This window comes from Sorex fumeus, unplaced genomic scaffold (assembly GCF_029834395.1).
Source record: "Sorex fumeus unplaced genomic scaffold, SorFum_2.1 ptg000072l, whole genome shotgun sequence".
NCBI lineage: Eukaryota > Metazoa > Chordata > Mammalia > Eulipotyphla > Soricidae > Sorex > Sorex fumeus.
In genome coordinates this window covers 50,452,699-50,471,980 of record NW_026606129.1, presented here as the reverse complement: position 1 = coordinate 50,471,980, position 19,282 = coordinate 50,452,699, and the positions used below count along the sequence as shown (strand labels likewise).

Sequence of the window (19,282 nt, the reverse complement as noted above, 5' to 3'; positions counted from 1 at the left end):
CTTTGGACAGAGGAAAGGCTTGGTGATGCTCACTAGGGCTGATTTGGTTTGGGTGCCACCAGCAGGTAGCCAGGAGTGGATGGTTCCTAGAGGGTGTCAGGAGAGCCCTTACTGATGGTGGCTCTATGGATTTTTCCACCTCCTGCCTGTCCTCTCTAAAGCGACCTACCCTGGCCCACTCTCCCCTGCATGCCACCTTCTGAGCCCTCCAGTGATCTCAGCCCTAGCCCTGGCTCCTCCCATATCCATCAGCCCCCTGCTGTCTGGGACTCCCTGCACCCCCCACACCTCCTGCTTCTCACTAGCCCTAACTATGGCCCCCTGACCAGTACCCTGGGCCTCCTGGGCCTGTGGTCTGCTTGCCTGAGGGTCCTGTGTTCACCCTGGGGCCCCCTAGGTCCCCAGCTCCTAGCACCCCCAGAATGCTCCAGGCTTTGGATATTTTAAGGGTATTCTCAAAACCTCAACATGCACTGAACTGACTTTTGTGAACTTCAAATTGTTAACTTTGCCCAACAACTCTATAAAATCCTCTCCTTTGCTCTCACCACCGTCATAAAGAAAATGCCAGAGTGCCCCCATATTCAGAATGAAGGCCTGCATTTCCTTTCTGAACTCATCTTTGGTCCAGCTTTTATCATTTTTGACTACACAATGAATGGCCATGGGATCTCTGTGCTGAGCCCAAGCTGGAGCCTGAACCACCCTCCTGTCGGATGTGTCTCCACCCTACACAGGCTCGCAATCTCATTCCCATCTGCTCTTTCCTTCACACCCCAAGATTTTCCCCTTCCTGAGCTTATCAGTTCTACAACCTCACCAAGATCCTGCCTCTTTCCTCTCTGCCTCACTCCTAGAAAGCATGTCGCACACCTCAGAACACCTCTGATTCAGGCCCTGTCTCCCAAGGACCACTGTCACCCACCTGCCCACACCGGCCCACTGAGCTTCTTAAACATCTGCTGTGTCCCGGCTCACCTGTCCCCCAACCCGCCAGAGGTTCCAAAGACCCCGGGGAAGTTTGACACTGAGTCTTCACATCAGGCCCTGCACCCTGTCACTTTCCTGCTGTGGCAACCCATGGCAGGCCATCATTCTCTGGCCCAGGGTGTCACTGGCAACTAAAGTTGCAAACAGCGTCAGTTTGTGCTCTGGAAGGCCAATCTAGGGGAGCAGGCAGCGGGGAGAGGGATCTGCTGAAGGCCAAGCAGGCAGGAGGCGGGAGCGGCAGCATGCACAGAGCAGGGGGAGGGGCCCTGAATGCTGGGCCCGGGCAGAGGCAGCCAGGCAGGGCTGGGAGTGGGGCACAGTGTGGTCAGTCTGTGCCCGTTTTCCTCAGGAAGCATCCGCAGAGGAGTGGCAGGGTAGGAGGGATCCAGACAGAAGGGGAGAGCTGAGGGAGCAGGTGGAGGCTTAGGGGGGTGTGGGCAGCAGGGGCTGGGCTGGACTAGGAGTGGGCAGTGGAGAGCCTGGGCTTCCAGTGGGGGCTGGGGCCATGGGCTGGGCTGTGCACACTGGCTGCGGCCTCCACCAGGGTGGCATCGAGGAAGGGCCTCTCTTTGACCCCTTCCTCTGGGGCTCTGGGGTTGGAGGTAACTCCATCCCCACCCCACTAGCGGCCCCTCCCTGGGAGGCCCCCACCCCCTGTTAGTATGAGAACCCTGTCCCACCCGGGACCAGCCCCTGTGCCCATACCTGGCTACCCAGGCCCCCCTGGTGCTGAAGGAGGGAGAACCTCTCTTTGGCAGACTCCTCGGCGGTGGGGCTGAGGGGTTTAGGGTCAGACAAAGACCGCTGCAGGGTCTTCATGGGGCGAGGCAGCGTCTGCAGGCGAAGCGTGCTGTCAGCCGTGAAGTGCTTCTGGGGACTTACGTGAGCCTTGTTCAGTCTCTCACTGGAAGCAAAGGAGGCGTCCAGGAGCCGGTGTGGGGACAGGGGTGAGACCGGTGAGTAGAGGACCTGAGGGGACTTGGGGGGCTGGCGGCTCACAAGCTGGGAGAGGGACTCCGGGGGCAGGTGGGCTTGGTATCCGATCTCCAGGGGATCTGGCTTCTTCCTCTCGAATCTGCCCAGGGCGCCCGCAGTCACCATCTGAATGCCGGGTAGGTAGGGGCTGATGGCGCTCGGCCCGATGAGCTGTGGCCCGGCCACGCCCTGGGCCTGGCTGTCGGGCTCCGTCTGGCAGGCCAGGCTCTCCCCACGCCCGGTCTTCTCCGGGGCCGATATGTACCGGATGATCTCCACCTTGGGGTCCGTGGCTGCTGTGATGTGGATGGCTGGAGACACACGGGGCAGCTGGTCAGGCTCAGTCTGCACGGAGCAGTCGCTGATGGTCTGGATGCCCACGCTGCTCATGGCCCTGGCGGCGGCGGCAGCGGCAGCGGTGGCTGCCGAGGAGCCGGAGACATCGTGCTTGCTGTCAGAGCCCGAGTCTGAGTGACGGGAGAGCCGGGAGCGGCGGCGGCGCACGGGCTGCTCCCACTCAGCGCTGTCCTCGTCGTCCGTCTGCACGCTGCAGTCGGCGCTCCGCCGTGTCCGGCGCCTCCGGGTCAGCATATAGCGGCCCTCTCCCTCCTCGTCGTCTGTCTGGACACTGCTGTCCGCAATCCTCTTGACCACACAGGGCTCGGGTGCCGACTCTGGCTCGCAGATGTCCCGGAGGCGCGGCATCGAGTGCCGCTTCTTGATGGCGCTGCGGCCTGCCTCCCAGTGCTCCTCGGTCTGCAGCGACATGTCTGAGGCTGAGCTGGGGAGGCCCCGGTGCAGTGTGGGCTCTCGGGGCTGCGCAGGCCCCTCGGGCCCGGCCACAGCAATGAAGGTGGCATGGGTCAGTGGGGGCCAGTACTGGCCATTCTGAGCCAGCTCGCCGGCAGCTGGGGGAGGCCCTCGGCCAGGTGCGTCACCGCCCGCTACAGGGAAAGGGGCCTTCTGCCGTTGCTTCTGCTCTTCCAGCTGCTGCTGCAGCTGCTGCTGTAGCTGCTGGATCTGCTCCAGCTGTAGGCGCTGCTGTGCCAGCTGCTCCCGCTGCAGGGCGAACTGCGCCTGGCGCTCCTCCTGCTGCTGCTGCAGCACGTGGTGCTTGATGGTCTGCAGCTCCTGCAGCTCCCGCTGCACCAGCAGCTGCTCCTCCTCCCGGTGCCGCTGCAGCTCCACTCGCTCCCGTTCTAGCTCTTCCTGCAGCCGCAGCTGCCGCAACTTCTCCAACTCCACCCGCTCCCGTTCCAGCTGGAGTAGCTGCTCCTGCTGCTTGCGCTGCCTCTCTTCCTGCGAGGGCTCCTCCTTCTCCAGTCCTGGCCTGCCAAGGGCCCCACTGACACCCCCTGGGGCTGCTTCTCCAGGTGGCTTCTGGCCAGCCAGTGGGACTGGGGCCGGGCCTGCTACTGCAGCCTCTTTGCCGGTGGCAGCAGGAGCTGTGGAAAGCGCCTCCTCTCGTGCAGCCCCCGCTGGCACCTCTGGCCGGGGTGGGGCCCCAGCCCCGGGCGCCTTTGCAGCTGCAGGCTTTCCCAGATACAGAGGCCCCTCTGGAGGCGGCACGCTGGGAGCAGCCGGGAATCTGCTTGGTGCTGGATACCGGTATAAACCTGGTGGCCCAAGAGGCATCCGGGGGGCAATCACAGGCATACGTGTCAGGCTGGCGATTGGCACAGCTGTGACTGCTCCAGATGCATAGGGCCTGTACATGCCACCGCGCACCATGGGCCGCAGCACGGAGGCGGGCTGGGTAGTGATGGGCAGTGTTGCAGCAATCGGGGTGTTGATGGTGGAGTAGATCATGCCGTCGGCTGCCCGAACTGTGGCAGTGGATGGCAGTAGCTGCCGGACTGCTGCTCCTTGGCCTGCGGTTGGCTGGTACTGAGCCAGGCTCCCAGGTGCCGGGTGGCCCTCTGGGAAGGTGGGGTTCCCAAGGAGGCCAGGTCGGAGGGGAGTCAAACCCTGGGGGGCACTGGGCCCAGGCGGGGGCTGAGGCTGGTACTGCATGAGGTCCGGGCCACCACCACTGGCCCCGTGGCGCCCTCCGTACTGGTCCATGGAGTTGAGGGCGGCACACATACGGCTTATCTCTCGGGCCGTGGTGGCGCTGTACTGGGCCAGGCTGGCCTCCTGAAAGCCAGCTGCATCTCCCCGGCCGTATCTGTGGTCCGAGTAGATGTTTGACACTGAGCTGTAGCGCCTCATGGGAAGCGGGGGAGCCAAGAGGTCAGTAGGGTGACGTAGGTCAGTGAACGAGCCATACTGCAGGCCCTGGCCAAGGTAGCGGCCGTCGGCAAAGCCCAGGCTGTAGGAGTGCTTCAGGGAGCTGAGGTCCATTGCTGAGTCTCGTCCAGAACCCTGGAAGAGTTGGCCAATCCTGTGGGCATGGTAGTTGAGGCCCGCCTCAGCCAAGTTGGTGTCGGACATGGAGGAGTAGAGCCTGCCATGGAGGCCATGGGGGTAGGGCCTCTGCTCTTCATGAGGCCCGGGGCCCACGACTCCTGGGGCCCGGTAGGCAGGAGGTTCAAGGGGCTCAGAGTCCCGAGGACCATAGAAGGGGCCACTGCTCTGGCCAGGCGGGGCCACCTCTGCCACATTCTTCTCAGGTGCACTGGGGGCGGGGTGGAAGGTCCCAGTACAGCTACTGCCGAATGGGAACTTGTAGACCATATCACAGCAGGCCAGTTGGCTCTCGGGCCTCATCCCCGTGAGATCCAGGGCTCCCGGGGGCTCCTCGGGGAGCAGTGTGGTCACTGTGCCTGAGGCCCCCTCTCCCATCTGCACCACCACTGTGTGTGGTTTCCTGGCCCCTGGCAGGGCATGGGGCCGTAGCTCTGCAGCGCCGGCCCGGGCAGGCTCAGCACCAGGCTCTGGCACTGGACCTGGCTTGAGGCCGACACTCTGGGCAGTGCCCATCTGAGTGATCAAAACGTCCCTTCTGGCTAGAGGTGCCACCTGGTTGGGTAGGTTGTACCTGGCAAACTTGGCCTCTCTGGGTCTTCCCCTTGGGCCACCTCGGTACGGGGCTGTCTGCACGGCCTGCTCGACCTGCTTGACCTGGGCCAGGCACACGGGGCTACCTGTGCCCTGACCAAAGTCCAGTCTGTTCTGAAAGGGGTCTCCATAGACCACAGGCTGCTTCTGCTGAGCCATGAGCACGGTGGAGGCCAGAGTGACACTCACGGTGGTGGCGGTGCTGAGAAAGGCATGTGTCTGCTCCTGGGCGTTGAGGTTAATGACCAAGGGCTGCACTGCTGTTGCCTGCCGACCTGGAATGGGATCCAGCGCCAGGCCATACTTCCTGGCTTCCACAGCGAGAGAGGTCAGGTCCATGCCCTGGTCGGTGAGGATGATGGGCGTGGGCTTCACAGCGGTGCGCAGGTCGACCACAGCGCTGCCAGGGGGGCGAGGGCCTGGCTCCACCCGGGATGTGCCTGGGACAGAGGAGATGCGGCACAGGGAGATGTTCTCAGCAGGAAGAGCGCCCCAGCCATAGAGTGCCAGAGGCCCTTCTGCACCGGCGCTGGGCGCCCGTGGGAAGCCAGGAGGCCCAGGCGGTTCGGGGGGCTGTGGAGAAGCACTTGGTGGCGTCGTCTGGCTGTAGCTGTGGGATGTGGCCTGGCTGTCGGAGGGGGAGCACACAGGCGAGGTGGAGGCGCTGGCATGCACCATCCTGGTCTGGCTGGAGGCCTCTGATGCCAGTGTGATGACCATGAGAGGGGCCTCCTGGGAGGACTGTTGCCAGGCCTGGCGCGGCGTGCTGGGTCTGTGTGGTGTCTGTGTGCCCTGTGCCACCATGGGCATCTGCGTGGGGGCACTAGGGCTCCGTGGCAGGTCCGAGGAAGGAGTTGGGCTTGGCGTCTGTGTAGAGAACTCTGCTGTGGGCCGTGGGCCCAGTTTGCCGGGGGAGAAAGTGGGGCTCTCTGAGGGAGAAGACGGGGAGAGGGGTGGACTGGAGCCTGCGTAGTAGGAGTACCCCCGAGAGGGTTCTTCACTCACACCCAGAGGCTTCTCTCTGGCCGCCCGTCCACTGGGGGTTGGGGGCAGCTCCTCAGTTTGGGACCCATAGTTTGCCGTGGTTGGGGTCTGTCCATAGCTGAGGCCCATGGAAGAAGGCGAGCTGGCCAGGGAGGTTGGGGCCGCATAGCCTCGTGGTAGGCCTGCCAAGGGAGTCATAGTTGTAGTGGCGGGAACGCCAGGGCCCTGGGCAAAGGACGTACCCACCTCCTTAGAGGTAGGGCTGGGGGAGGCGGGAGAGATGTGCAGCCTGACAGTGTCCTGAGGCTCCTTCGCAAAGTGCTGAGTGACACGGACATCAGGAATCACTCGGCCCCCGCCACTGTCTGAGGAGGCGGAGGTGAAGGACACAGGGGCAGCGAGCTGGGTGGGACTGGTCCCCGGGGTGAGCGGGCCACCGTTCTGCTTCATTGGGTCCATACATGCACTCTCAGCATTCAGAAACTGCCTCTCCTTCTTCTTGTCCTCAGCAAAGGCCAGGTCCCGGGAGGAGGCCTGGCGCATGCGCGCGATGCTCTGGGAGGTCTGGAGAATCTCCTCATACACGGTGGTGCCATCTGGGGCCGGCTGCACTGCCCGGCCGGTGTCCTGCTGCAGGGTGTCCTGAGGTTCAAAGAGCCCCTGGCCCCGGGGGGCTGCGGCCTGCGAGGACCCGGTGGGAGGGCCCCGGCCTGCTGCAGCCTGGCCCTGTTGCCGCTGGAGCAGCTCGGCCTTCCGCATCATCTCTTCGTAGGCCTCCTCGGCACTCTTGAGGGGTCGGCCGGTGCTGGGGGTGGTCGTGCTGCCCAGGGGGGTTTCAGTGGGCGAATAGAGAGACATGAAGGTGGGCAGGTTGTACTCACTGCCCGACTTGTAGAGCCGGCCGGGGCCGCCCTCCAGGGCCTCAGCCTCAGAGTCGAGGGATGGGGAGGGAGAGTACTCGGAACAGGAGGAGCGGTGAAGCTCCTCCATCTCGGCCGCCTGCCGCAGCTCCTCCGTGGGGGAGGCATCCTCGATGGGGGACAGGTTGCTGGGGGGCGTCTTGGAGCGTTCGCGCCGCCGCTGGGCCCGCAGCTCCTCCTTGTCGCGCCGGGTCTTGCGGGCGGTGCTGCGGATGCGCTGCTGCTCCACTTCCCGCATCTTCTCCTGTTCCCGCAGCAGCTCCTCCTCCTCCCGTAGCTCCTCCTCCTCGGACGAGTCCTCGATGGTGGGCAGCAGGGGCCCGTGGGAGCGGTGCCGGGCCTTGCGCTGTTGCTTGGCTTCTTCTAGACGCTGCCGGCGGCTGGGGCTGCTGTCGCTGTCCTCCTCCAGCGAGGACAGGGAGGTGGGGGAGGTGCCGGACGTGTAGCTGGGCGTGGAGGCAGGCAGGGTAGATGAGTGCTCCCCTCGGGATCGGTCCTCGGGGGAGCCCGTCAAACTCTCCATCTCCAGCTCAGGCTCCCGGTCCAGACCAGGGTCGGGGCCCTGGCCTAGGTCCAGCTCGTGCCCGTAGCTGCCGGAGCTGTTGAGCTCGATGGTCTTGAAGCGGCGCAGCCCACCCTGCAAGGCCCCACTGCCATCAGTGGCCTCAGCCGGGCCTTCCTCCCCGAGCAGCTCCTCATAGCCGGTGGTGGCATTGTGGGGCAGGCGCCTCTTGGGCGGTGCTACGGGCTCCTGGCTGGGCTCAGACCGGGACCTGGGCCCCCCCTTCTGGGCGCCGTGCTTGGCTAGGCCATGCCCCAAGGGGGCGGTCTCCTCTTCTTCCAGGTTGTCCTCCTCGGCGCTCATCTCCAGGATTTGCCGGCGCATGAACTCCTCATCTGTTAGCTCCGTCCCCCGGGCTGGCGGCTGGGGTGGGACAGGGGACAGGCCGCCCTCGCTGCTATCCTCCACGTAGTCGTGCCTCAGCTGGCTGCCAAAGTCATCTGAGGACTCCCCTGTGTCCCGCTGCTCCCTCTGGCGCCCCCACTCCAGGGAGTCCTCCTCTTCCTCCAGGATGTCCTCCAGCTCCTCGTCGGAGTCGAAGGCCTCAGGCATGATGGACAAGGAATGGGGCCTCTGCTTCTGCTCCTCCACACTGCCACTGTCGGGGGGCTTGCCCCGCTCCCCAGCGGAGGCCGGGCCCTTGGCCTCCAGAGAAGGCCTCATTTTGTGGAGCTCTGAGGGGCTGGGCGGGCGTGGCCCTGTCACCCCTGCGCTGTCCAGTTGCTCCACCTCCTGTTGCACAACCCCGGTGATCTCGCTCTGGGAACTGGAGACGCCATCAGATGAGTAGCCCGTGTCACTGAGGCTCTGCGGGCTCCGGGACAGGTCCTGAGAGTAAGGCTTGCTCACTGGCTCCTGAGGGCGAGAAGCAGACATTGTAAGGATGGGCAAGGAACTGGGGAGTGGGATGGGGGACTTCCTGTCATCCTAGAATGGACAGGAAGGAGGGCACCTCCACTTCCCAGAGAATCAGGATCTGGACTCAGTACCTGACAGATTCCATGGCAGCACCTAAGTGGCAAATGGTTCTCCACAAACTTCACAACCTTCCAATTCCCGGCAGCAAAACCCGGCAAAGTGTCCCAAAGGTGCCAGCCCCAGGACTAGCTGGACGCTCATAGGTTCTGCAGCCCCCAGGGCCCACCTATGGAAATTTCCTGCCCTGGCACATCCCTCGGTGGCTGAGGGCGACAAGCCCTCCCTGGCACTGTCTGCAGAAAAGAGAGGGGATCCAGGGGCACTAACCTCTGGCTCCCCCACCTTGGGAGCTTCTGGAGTGACCTTGACAGGAGCGGGGGCAGGCTCAGTCTTCCGGGCCCCCGTCTTCGCTTTAGGGGTTCCTGGGGGTGGGGTGGTCTCTGGTGGTGGCTTGGGCACGGGCTCAGCTTTCACAGTCTTCTTCTCCTGGGCCGCGCTTGGAGTCTTGCTGGCTTCTGCAGCCCGCAGGGGCTTGGTCTGGGGGCTGGCCTTCGTGGGTGGGGGACTGGCCTTGGCAGATGCGGGGCCAGATGGCTGGCCTGGCCCTGGTGGCCCTTTCTGCTTTGGAGGGGCTGTGCCAGCAGCACGAGGGGCCCCAGCTGGGGGGTGCGGGGAGGTGGCGAGTGGCAGAGGGCTCGGCTCTCCCAGGCTGCCCTCCATCAGCCGCTTAGTTTGGCAGTTCAGACAAAGCCACTCGCTTTTCTGTAAGGCAAGAAAAGAGGTTTGATCAAGGCGATGGGCAGTGAGGAACTCAGATAATTCCCAAGACCATCTCTGGGACCTTAAGAAGAAGAAAGTCTCCCAGACCATGATGCCAAAGGCACAAGGAGACAATGACTAATAGGTATTTATGGCCCCCAAATGAAACACTTCTGCCTCCTTAAGATACACAATGAGATCAGAGTAATATTTCCAAAGGTAGGGCAGGGCATTTGCCTTGCACTTGGTTGACCTGGGTTCAATCCTTACCACCTGATACGGTCCCCGGAGCCTGCTAGAGGTGATCCCTAAGTGCAGAGCCAGGAGTAAGCACTGAGCATTGCTGGTGTGGCCCCAAAATGAATAAAACAACAACAACAATAAAGAGATGCAAAATACCGAAAGTTCTGAAGATGATTCAGGGCCTGAGGGATGACGATGCAGAGGGCAGGCACTCCTGCCCTGCATGCAGGAGTCCTGGGCTCAATTCCTGGCACCACATGGTACCCTAAACACTCCCGGGAGTGATCCCTGAGCACAGAGTCAGGAATAGCCCTGGAGCATGACCAGGCATGGCCCAATTCCATCATCCTTCCTCTTCCACACACCTCCCCCCCCCCCGCCCCCTCCGCCACCACCAAAAAAAAGACAAAGCAAAGAAGCCAGGGACTTGGCTCAGGCACAGAACGCATACTGTGAAAGTGAGGCCCTGGGTTTGATTCCCAGCATCACAGAGAGGTGGGGGAGAGATGGAGAGGAAGATGGACTGACCTTGGCAGAGAGGGAGGTAGACCTCCAGGAGCCTTTCCCAAAGTCAGGCCTCATGGCTGGCAAAGGTGAGGCCCTGCCCTGGAAATGGGTGAGGTGAAGCATGGTAATGGGAGAAGAGAAAGCCTCAGCCTACTCCCAGTTTGGGGCACACAGAGCCATGCCATTCCCACCCACCCTGGCTGCCCAGATAAGCAAGACGCAGCAGCTCAACTAGTAGGTTACGAGAATCACAGCAACAGACCCACAGAGCCACAGAGCGCAGCGGGGATGGGGCAGTAAGGTGGTCTCAGCCCCCAATAGCCTCAGTCCTGATTTCACAGCCCTGGGAGCTAGGTGAGCCCCTCTCCACCTGGTCGAGCCCGAATGACTGTCTCTCAGCTTCAGCCACAGTGGCAGGTCCTCTCTCAGTGATGCTGCCTGGGTTTGTTGCCATAGCCCATATCTGCCCTGGACCCCAGCAGAGGCCAGGCTGACCAGGTAGCAGGGCTGGGGAATGTGCAGAGCACAGGTCATGCCTGCTCCCTGGCCTTGTTATGCAGGGCCCGGGACTCAACCCTTTGTCAAGGCCGTGCACCTGCTCTGTGGCCCAATCCCACACATGGGCTCCAGCAGAGGCCCCAGTTCTGGAGCCATACACCTCACACTCTGTATGTACTCACCCTGTTTCTGAGGCATCTTCCCAGGCCCCAGTGTTGATTCATTTATTAATTTTGGTTTGGAGGGTTACCACAGCCAGCAGTGCTCAGCACCTACTCCTGGCTTTGTGTTTAGAGATCACTCCTGGCCATGCTCGAGGACCATACGGGGAATGAATGTGGGGAGCTGGGGATTGAACCCAGATTGACCATGTGTAAGGCAAGAGCCATACCCCCTTTCCAATCTCTTTTGCCCACCAAACCCCAGTGTTGCCCCATCCCCCATGACCCCAAAGGCATAAGGAGACAACAACTGATATTTATTCATCACACTGCCCCCCCCCCACCCCCCAGGATGTCATGTGTGCTGCAGCTGGTTGGGCCTTTGGCTCTCTTGACAAGTCAAGTTTCATGTTTGGAGGTGAGTGGGACCAGCAGTGACTGGCTACAACCAGACTCTTAAAAGGACAAGCATAGGAGAGCATTGCAGTGGGGTTCCTGCCCATTACCTAGTTGCACCATGGAACTCCTTGATACCAGAGGGTTTTGAGGGGGTTGGGACTCCTGAGACATGGCACAGGTATGAGCAGACGCCAAGAAGATTCTGAAAATGAGCAGTTGGCCCCTGGTGGGAAGGGCCCACCCCCAAGATGGGCATGATGGGGTTAGGATCTGGGTCCAGTAAGGGGTTGGCCTTGTCTCTACTTCCAGTCTCTGCACACAGTTACCCCAGGTTAGGTCTCTCTAAGTCTGGTCATCTTCCTGGACACTCCTTGATGGCTTAGCAAAACACTGCCTGCTATCTGGCCTGTGGACCCCGTCTCCCCTGGAAGTATCTCGTCAGGGGGGCTCAGACGCAGAGCTGATGCCAGGGGCTCAGAACCACACCCTGCAGTGCCTGAGAGTCACCGGATCACTCCCCAGGGCCTTCTTCCTTCTCCACTGCCACACTGAGGAAGAAGGCTGCGGGCTGCTCTGTGGGCATTCCTGCTCCAGGCTCTCTCTTGGCTACTGCAGGCAGAGAAGGAAGGAGGGGCTCAGGAGACAGCAGGGGGAGGCATGTGAGGTGAGCTAAAAATAAACACCTGCCAGGGTGCTAGAGGCCCTTCCTCAGCTTGGGGGACCGGGTGGGGGTTGGGGGTGGGGAGAGACGGGGCATATGGCCTAGATGGCTGGCCGGGCCCAGATCTTACAGAGGATGGGGGTGGGTGCAAGGCAGACCAAACAGAACCTCAGTGCTCGGAGCACAGCAACTGAGAGTCTGGTTTTCCATTCAGTGTCTCCTCACCATCCCCTGTGCCCCACCATTCACTCCCCCATTCTACTCAGTCTTTTTGAATAGGTGGGTGGGGGGACCATGTGGTGTCAGGGGCCTGCATGCAAAGCATGAGTCGTAGCCTCCTAAGCCATCTCTCAGACCCTCCATGCTCTTGTGAATTCACTCTCTTTAGTATTTTTCCCTCATTCGCTGGCACATGCACAGACTTCCCCTCACTCCCCCAAGCCAGCCCAGGCTTTGGGAATTGCTGCCTGCCCACCCTTTGGTGAGTGGCCAGGAAATGCTGAGACCAACAGGGATGGTGGGAGGCTCAGCCCCCGCAGCTCTCCAACTTCCTGATCAAACCCTTTTGGTGGCAGGGACCCCGGAAGGCGGTCAGCAGCTGCAGGAGGGAAAAGCGGGTATACACATGGTTACTCAGAGCTACTGTCTGGGTTCAGGGTGAGGATGGGGAATGTTGGGAGGATAGGTGAGATGTGCTACCTCAGGGGACTGCTGGAGGGAGCCCTTCAAGGTTGAGCTGGAAGCTGGATGTCATCCTTGTGACCTGCCATGGTCGGGATGACCCCACCACATGCAGACTCTGAGCAGGGCTGGCCTCTGTGCAGGCCTTTGACAGCCTGTGTCCCGCAGCCAGGCATAACGTACCCAGCCCCACTCTCCGCCTGAGGTCATTTCTGGGGTTGCTGCCCCTCCTGACCTCCGCCTTCACCCCTTTGGCCCCCTTGTTCCTGGCCAGAGCCTTGTGGGCTCCTGGTGTGTGCGTTAGGGACCAAGCAGTGCTCCCCTTGAGACCCAGGACCAATGTGCTTGTTTCCTGAACATTAGGAGCCCTGCAGAGAACAGAATGTGGGGTATTCCTCCTGCCACACCCCCAAAGTTCACACTCCCACAGTCAGAGGCTGGCGGGGACTCTGCCCTACACAGATACTCTTTTTAGGTGATTTTGCTTCTTATTATCTCCTGGCTTGAGGTTTGACCATGCATAAATATATGAGCTAAAGCAACTCATCTGATTCTCCCAGAAACCTAAAGGGTTACGAAGACCCCCAATTCTTATGGCAACTTCCTGAGGTTGCCACCCCGAGAGGCAGCCTGAGGCACGTCAGGGGCTGTTAAATTCTGGCCTGGTACCCCACTGCAGCCCCAGCCCCAGTCATCCCCCCACCCCAGCAGCCCAAACCCCTCCTGTCACAGGGACCAGGCTCTGGGTCCAAGGCCTAGGTTGCAGGGGTGCAGCTTCTCCAAGGCCCCAGCGGCATTTTTGGCAATTATAATAAACTAAGAAACTGGCAATGATACTGTACCAATTCCAATTTCACTAATTTCTTCATAAACTCTATTTTGAACTGAAAGCCAATTAAAAATTAAGCCAGAGGGTACTATTATCCTTCAAAAAGATAAATAGGTAAAAAAAAATTGGAGTCAACAACTCTTAATTATGAAATGACTCACTAAATAGCACTATGGTTATTTTTTAAAAGGAAATTTCAAAGAGGGGAGGAATCTAGTTTGACTGCCTCCTACACCCTGTTCTTTCGGCTGCCTGTGGGGAAAGATGGTGTGGACGAAGCCACCACACAAAGGTATGGAGGGCAGGGGAGCTTGACACACCGGTCCCACTAACAGGCCCAGCCTGCACACAGACCCCACTCCACACTGGGCCAACTGCAAGGCACAGGGGGCTTCCAGGCTGGCAGTGCCCAGAGCAGTATGGGAGAGCAGGAGAGCACCAGAGCTACAATCAGAGCTAGTGGGTCTTGGCCCTGGAGAAAGTCCCACCACTGCTCTCTCTTGGCACAGGGCATCCGGGGCAGGTGTGGGCTGCTGAAACACCAGGAGCCCCGCAGAGAACATACAAAGTATGTTCCGAAGTCACAAAGTTGTTCTGAAATCCAATTGGTCATTCACTGAGCTGAGTCCAAGGCTTCCCCTGGGCCTGGCTAAGGCCTGAGTGAAGGGGAGAAACTGATGAGGGAAGTAGGGAGGGGCTGGCGCCAGCACCAGCCTCTCCTGTGGCCAGTCCCAAGATCTGCAGAAGGATTTGGCCATTGGCTGGTGAGGGGTAAAGGGCTGGGGTCCTGAGCTGTGGCTGTGGGGATGTAGGGAAGAGACCAAACCCTCACACCAGAGAGGAGGCAGCACTTACAGGGTTTGCTCCATGCAGTAAACACTGAGGTGGGAAAGGGGGAGCTGAGGGTGACCCTAGGCCACCAGCTTGTCTCTCAGGTAGAAACCCTGGGGAGGGGCACGATCATGGCTGCCCTTCCACCCCATCCCCAAGGTTAAGATCTGAGGCTGCCCTCTGATGGATGAGGAGCAGGAGGTGGGGAATAGAGGGCCTGGGTCAGAAGACCAGAAACCCAATAGATGCTGCAGGGGTCAGAGTGGACCTGACCAAGGCAGGGAGAGAGGGGATGGATATGAGGGTGAGGCAGGGGCCACGGCTCATCTCCCCCTGTCGTCCTTTCTGTCTTTCTCAACAGGCAGTCCAAAGAACATGGTGTAGGAAGCAGTTTAAATAGATTTCTTCCTCCTCTGAAAATTTTCCTTAAAAACTTAAGCCATCCGGGGCTGGAGCGATAGCACAGAGGGTAGGGCGTTTGCCTTGCATGCGGCCGACCCGGGTTTGATTCCCAGCATCCCATATGGTTCCCCGAGCACCGCCAGGAGTAACTCCTGAGTGAAGAGCCAGGAGTAACCCCTGTGCATCGCCGAGTGTGACCCAAAAAGCCAAAGAAAAAAAAAAGCAAAAACAAACAAACAAAAAAAAAACTTAAGCCACCCAGAGGTATAAACTTGGGGTCGGAAGGGTGAGAATCAAGCAGCCAATGAAAGTGGGATCAGAATCTGGGTGCGCTCCTGAGTCTTCGGGTGGCAGCTTTCTGTTCGGTTTGAATCAGCACTTCCCTGGCCTGGCCTGGTCACAGGGCTCTGAAGGGAGCTGTGAGGAATACTGACACTCCTGTCGGGGTCTCTCTCCCCCAGTGAGTCCTGCTCAGTGAGGAAATGCCAGAGGGACAGCTCACAGAGCTCAGGAGCTCCCCGAGCATCCTGCATCCCAGCCTGCCTGCAGGGAGCCTGCCAGTCTCTGGACTGGAGCACCCCACCCTGTGACGACTCACAAAACCCCTTCCCTACTCACACCCTGTTCAGCCAGGCTATCCCTGGACCTGGGCCATGGGGAAGCAGCAGGGTGGAGCCTGGAGGATGCCTGAGCCAGATATCTCAGGACCAGTCTGAGGTGGGCGGGGGTGGGGGACTCCCCTAGCCCCTGTAGTTGTCAGGCTGAGATGGAAGGGTGGGCTTGGGGTACCTCTGAGCATCAGCTCTGTCTGGCTCCTATGCCTGGACCCGCCGCCTCAGGCCTCAGCCCCTCCCCAAGGTCAAGAGCATGCACGAGGGGTCCTGTGCTTACCTCTACCAGGTGGGGCGTCGGGTTGAAGCCGCACAGGTTGCACACCTGGAGTTTGCAGGTGGTGCAGGTGTTGTAATTGGCGGGGCCCTTACCGCCCACATTGAGCTCGGCTTGGCACAGTGGGCAGGTGGCCTTTTCCTTGGGCATGGTCTTTGGCTTGGCAGCTGCCTTGGATGCTGCCTGCTGCTCTGCTTTGCCATGCTTAGGGCTCGCTGTTCCCCCAGTCCTCGCCGGGGCTCCTGCCGGCCCTGCTCCTGGTCCTGGCCGAGCGCCAGGCTCAGTTTTGGCTCCCGGTGCTGGCCCAGGCCCTGAGCCAGGGGGTCTTGGGCCAGGCTCCTTGCTGGCATCACTGAAGACAATCTTGGGCGGTCCCTTGCTGGGGGCAGGCTGTCCCTGGGCCTCGGGCTCGGGCTGCACAGACATGAGTGTGCTCGCCTGGGTCAGCAGCGATGCACCAAGGCCAAAGAGCTTCCCAGTGAGGCCCTCCTGGGTCTGCTCGGCAGCACTGGGTCCAGAGGGCACCGTGGTGGCACTTTTGGCCAGGGCCTCTCCTGTGGGGGGCCTGGACTCAGCAGAGGAAGGCTTAGAGGGATGAGGGGGTTGAGGAGAAACCCTGCCCCCCTCTGGAGGTGCAGCTGCGTGGGCAGGCCCTGGCACTGAGGTGGCCCTGGCTGTCTCAGCCTGGCGGGCACCGGGTGGGGGTCCCCCGGGGCCCCGTCCTCTCTCTTGCTCTGTCTTCCCCAGGGGCGGTTTGGCTGGGGAGTGGGCAGGAGACAATGCCGGGGAGTGCAGCTGCTGCTGACTCTTGGAACGAGGAGCCGTGGTCATGTCCATCCCCAGAGCCCTCTGCATCTGGCAGTTGAGACAAAGCCATTCCTTCACCTGAGGAGGAAGCAGCACAGTCAGTAGGGAGACCGGCTCCGGGGGCCCTCAGGGTCCACTTCTCTACCGACCCATGGCACCTGGGCCAGGTCCTAGTGTGAGCAGAAGGACCAAGCCTGATCCAGGAGTCTGGGCTACTGGGTGAGTGGGGGCAGCTGAAGGTGCAGAAGCCCTGCCGGGCCCTCAGGAGCTGCCAGGCTCATGGAGCTGAGTGGAAGCTGCCACACACGCCTGCTCCCAGCCACCCAGCCTCCTGCCCAAGAGTCCTCCCACCACTTCTGCCATACTCTGTGTTTTGTTTCATGTCCACAAGATGCCTCTCCAGTCCACACTTTTGTCCTCCTGGCTGGAGGATCCGGGCAGCCACTAAGGGTTGTGCCCCCCCCACCCCCCGCTCCCATCCCTCCACCCTTTGTCCCCTTCAGGTCATTTTCACAGGGCAGCCCGTAGGCTCTTACGGTATGACCCTGAAGGGCACGTGAGGCTGAAGCACAGAATCCCCGGGTGCATCATCAGTGAAGAGGGACAGGTGGGAGATGAGAATGGAAAAGAGAAGGGATCAGGACTTCTGGTCTGGGCAAGCTTGGGCCTTGCTGACACAGATGAACGATCTTGAGAGCAAGTAAGTGAAAAGAATATAGTGACAGAGTATGTGGGATCAAATCTTTTTCCTTTAGGAAGACATTTGTGCTTAGTGAACGACCCTGGATGGTGCTTAAGGGACCCTACATGATGCTGAGAATTTGAACCAGACTCTTGGCAGAGCGAGCCACTTGCAAAGCCGCATAGTGCCTTCCCTCCTGCACTGTGTCTTCAGCCCCAGGAAGACATTTGTTGTTGTTGCTTTTGGGTCACATCTGTCAAAGCTCAAGGCTTACTACTGTCTCTGTGCTCAGGGATCACTTCTGGTGGGGCTTGTGGCACTATATGCGGTACTAGAGATCGAACTCAGGTCTATAGTGTGTAAGGCAAGCAAATGGTCTACCTGCTGTTCTATTGCTCCAGTCTGACACTTAAAAAATGGGGGGAAGGGTCACATCTGGGGTAATCAAGACTTTTTTCTGGTTCTATGCTCAATAATCATTCCTGGCAGTGCTCAGAGACCACATGCGGAGCTGAAGTTTGAACCTGAATTGGCTGCATTGCACAGGGCAAGAGCCTTAACCACTGTACTAACTCTTCAGTCCCAAGGAAGATAGTATTTTTGTTTTTGGTTTTGTTTGCAGTTTTTGGCCCACTCCCAGTGGTGCTTGTGGCTGACTCCTGGCTCTGTGCACAGGGATCACTCACTCCTGGTAGTGCTTGCGAGATCACACGTGATGCCAGGGATCAAACCTGGGTGGGTTTGATGTGCAAGGCAAGCGTCTAATTTGATTATTTCTCCAGCATCAGGAAGGCAATTTTTTTTAAAAAAAGAAAACAGGATCGTTGTGCTTCCAGAACAAACAAGACGTTTTTCATGTGACAGCCATGTTGATTGTCTCCGTCACTGACACCTTCCTGAGTAAAGTGGGCTCATGACTCAGGCTGAGGCCAGCATTGACTCTAACTAACAGTGCCTACGGGCCTGTGATCTGGCAGACAGTTCTTTTGAGCTACTCAGTAAACAAGAGCAAGAGGGGCTTTTTATCCTTTTGGGAGACAGTCCGAAAGCCTTCTCTCCGCATGCAGAGATGCTAGAATGTGGAGGGTAAGATAGGACATGGAGCCAGAGCTGACCCTAGATTCTCTCACAGGGGATGCCAGTGCCTCTCAAGGGGAAGAGCTGTGCCAAAGAGAAGTAATGATATCATGAATCTCATCTACTCTAGAGCCTCCCGGCCCCTGAGCCAACACTACTTTTCCTTAAAACCTACACATTTAATTCAGAGCTTCAGTTACACACTCTAGTCTGTAACCTTTCTAGCTGATTCCAAAGACTTCCATGGGAACCTGTGAGGCCGTCCGACCTACCAGCAACCTCACCTGCCACTTCCCCAGAGTGGTCTCTGCAGACACACCGGGCCTCCTGCTCTGCATTCCCTGCTGTCCCAGGGCATTTACCTGTCCCTGCGCCCAGGTCGCCACAAGAGTCTCAGTTTGAGTGTCCTGCAAGGCCTCCCTGGTCGGGCTAACATCCACCTTTACCTCTCAGACTGCCAAATCATCTGGTTCACTTTCTCCAAACTCTTTACTCTCTCCCTAAGAATTACTCATTTGCTTCCTGGAGGTCTCGGGTTCACCTTCGGGGGCCTGGTGCCCTTGTTGACACTACCAGGCCCACACCCAGTATGGGGCACAAAGCAGACCCAGAGAGGCCAGCTCACGGCATGCATCCCAATAAGCCACAGGGCTGCACTGGCAAGGAGTGGGGGATTCAGCACCCCAGAGAGAGGGCCCCACTGGAGTTCAAGGCTGCCCCCACCACCAGTCGCCAGGAGAACATGGAGTTGTCTTGTGTCCCTCTCAGGGGTGCAGTGAGTATGGCTATCGATGACAGGTGGCTTTGTCAGATGGGGACCCAACAGCAGCATCTGAGGATGGGTGCACATGGCACTTTGGAGAGCACCCATTTTCCCCAGGCCACACAGGGGCACAGGAATGTTCACTCCATGACATCACTGCCATGGTGAGCCTGCAGGGCAGCCAGCGCCTCCAGTCCTGCCTGCCTCTTCCAATGGCCACTTGGGCCCAAGCAGTCCAGGTCTCTGTGCAGAGCCCTTTAGCTCAAGAACTCCGAAGAACAGGGGGCAAAGCTATTCCCAGCTGAGGCGGCGCCACATCCCGATGCTATTGAAGACCCAATGCAGCTCCATGTTTGCACCAAGAAAGCCACAGAGGAAACTGTGTCCCCAAATAACCCTTTGGACAGGTCACTCCCAGAGGGATCACTCAATCAGAATGAGGGCTCCTGGGACAAGCTCCTTCTGATCACCCTAAGAAAGACCCTGGAAATGGGTTATCCTCCCAGAGGGAGGCCCAGGTGCTGGTTCCAGGTCGTCCCTAGTTCTGACCTTTGGGGTGCCTGGCCCACACCCCAGGGCTCCCCTGTCCCTGCAACCTGCTCCTGTGGTATGCCCCACTCCTAAGAGGGAAGCTGCTTATCAAGGGGCTCCTAGGACCTGCCCTTAGGTTTAGGAGAGGGTTGAACTAGGGCACATGCTGAAACTCTGCACTGACTACCAGAACCTTCCTTCCCAGCCCCCGCCA

The 19,282-nt window shown here is 59.7% G+C and overlaps 1 protein-coding gene across 3 annotated transcripts in view; it reads right to left on the bottom strand.

The window, feature by feature from the left end:
- The window catches only part of BSN (bassoon presynaptic cytomatrix protein), a 103,253-nt gene that overhangs the window by 10,137 nt on the left and 73,834 nt on the right, over window positions 1-19,282 (bottom strand). For all 3 annotated transcript variants that reach the window (XR_008794493.1, XR_008794494.1, XM_056129334.1), the window contains exons 3-5: window positions 15,212-16,093; window positions 8,677-9,111; window positions 1,696-8,286 (exon numbers count right to left, since the gene is read on the bottom strand). Coding sequence is in view for 1 of the 3 variants with exons in the window: in XM_056129334.1 (XP_055985309.1) it covers window positions 1,696-8,286; window positions 8,677-9,111; window positions 15,212-16,093 (7,908 nt within the window). In the remaining 2 variants the exon portion in view is untranslated. The remainder of the gene's footprint in view (window positions 1-1,695; window positions 8,287-8,676; window positions 9,112-15,211; window positions 16,094-19,282) is intronic.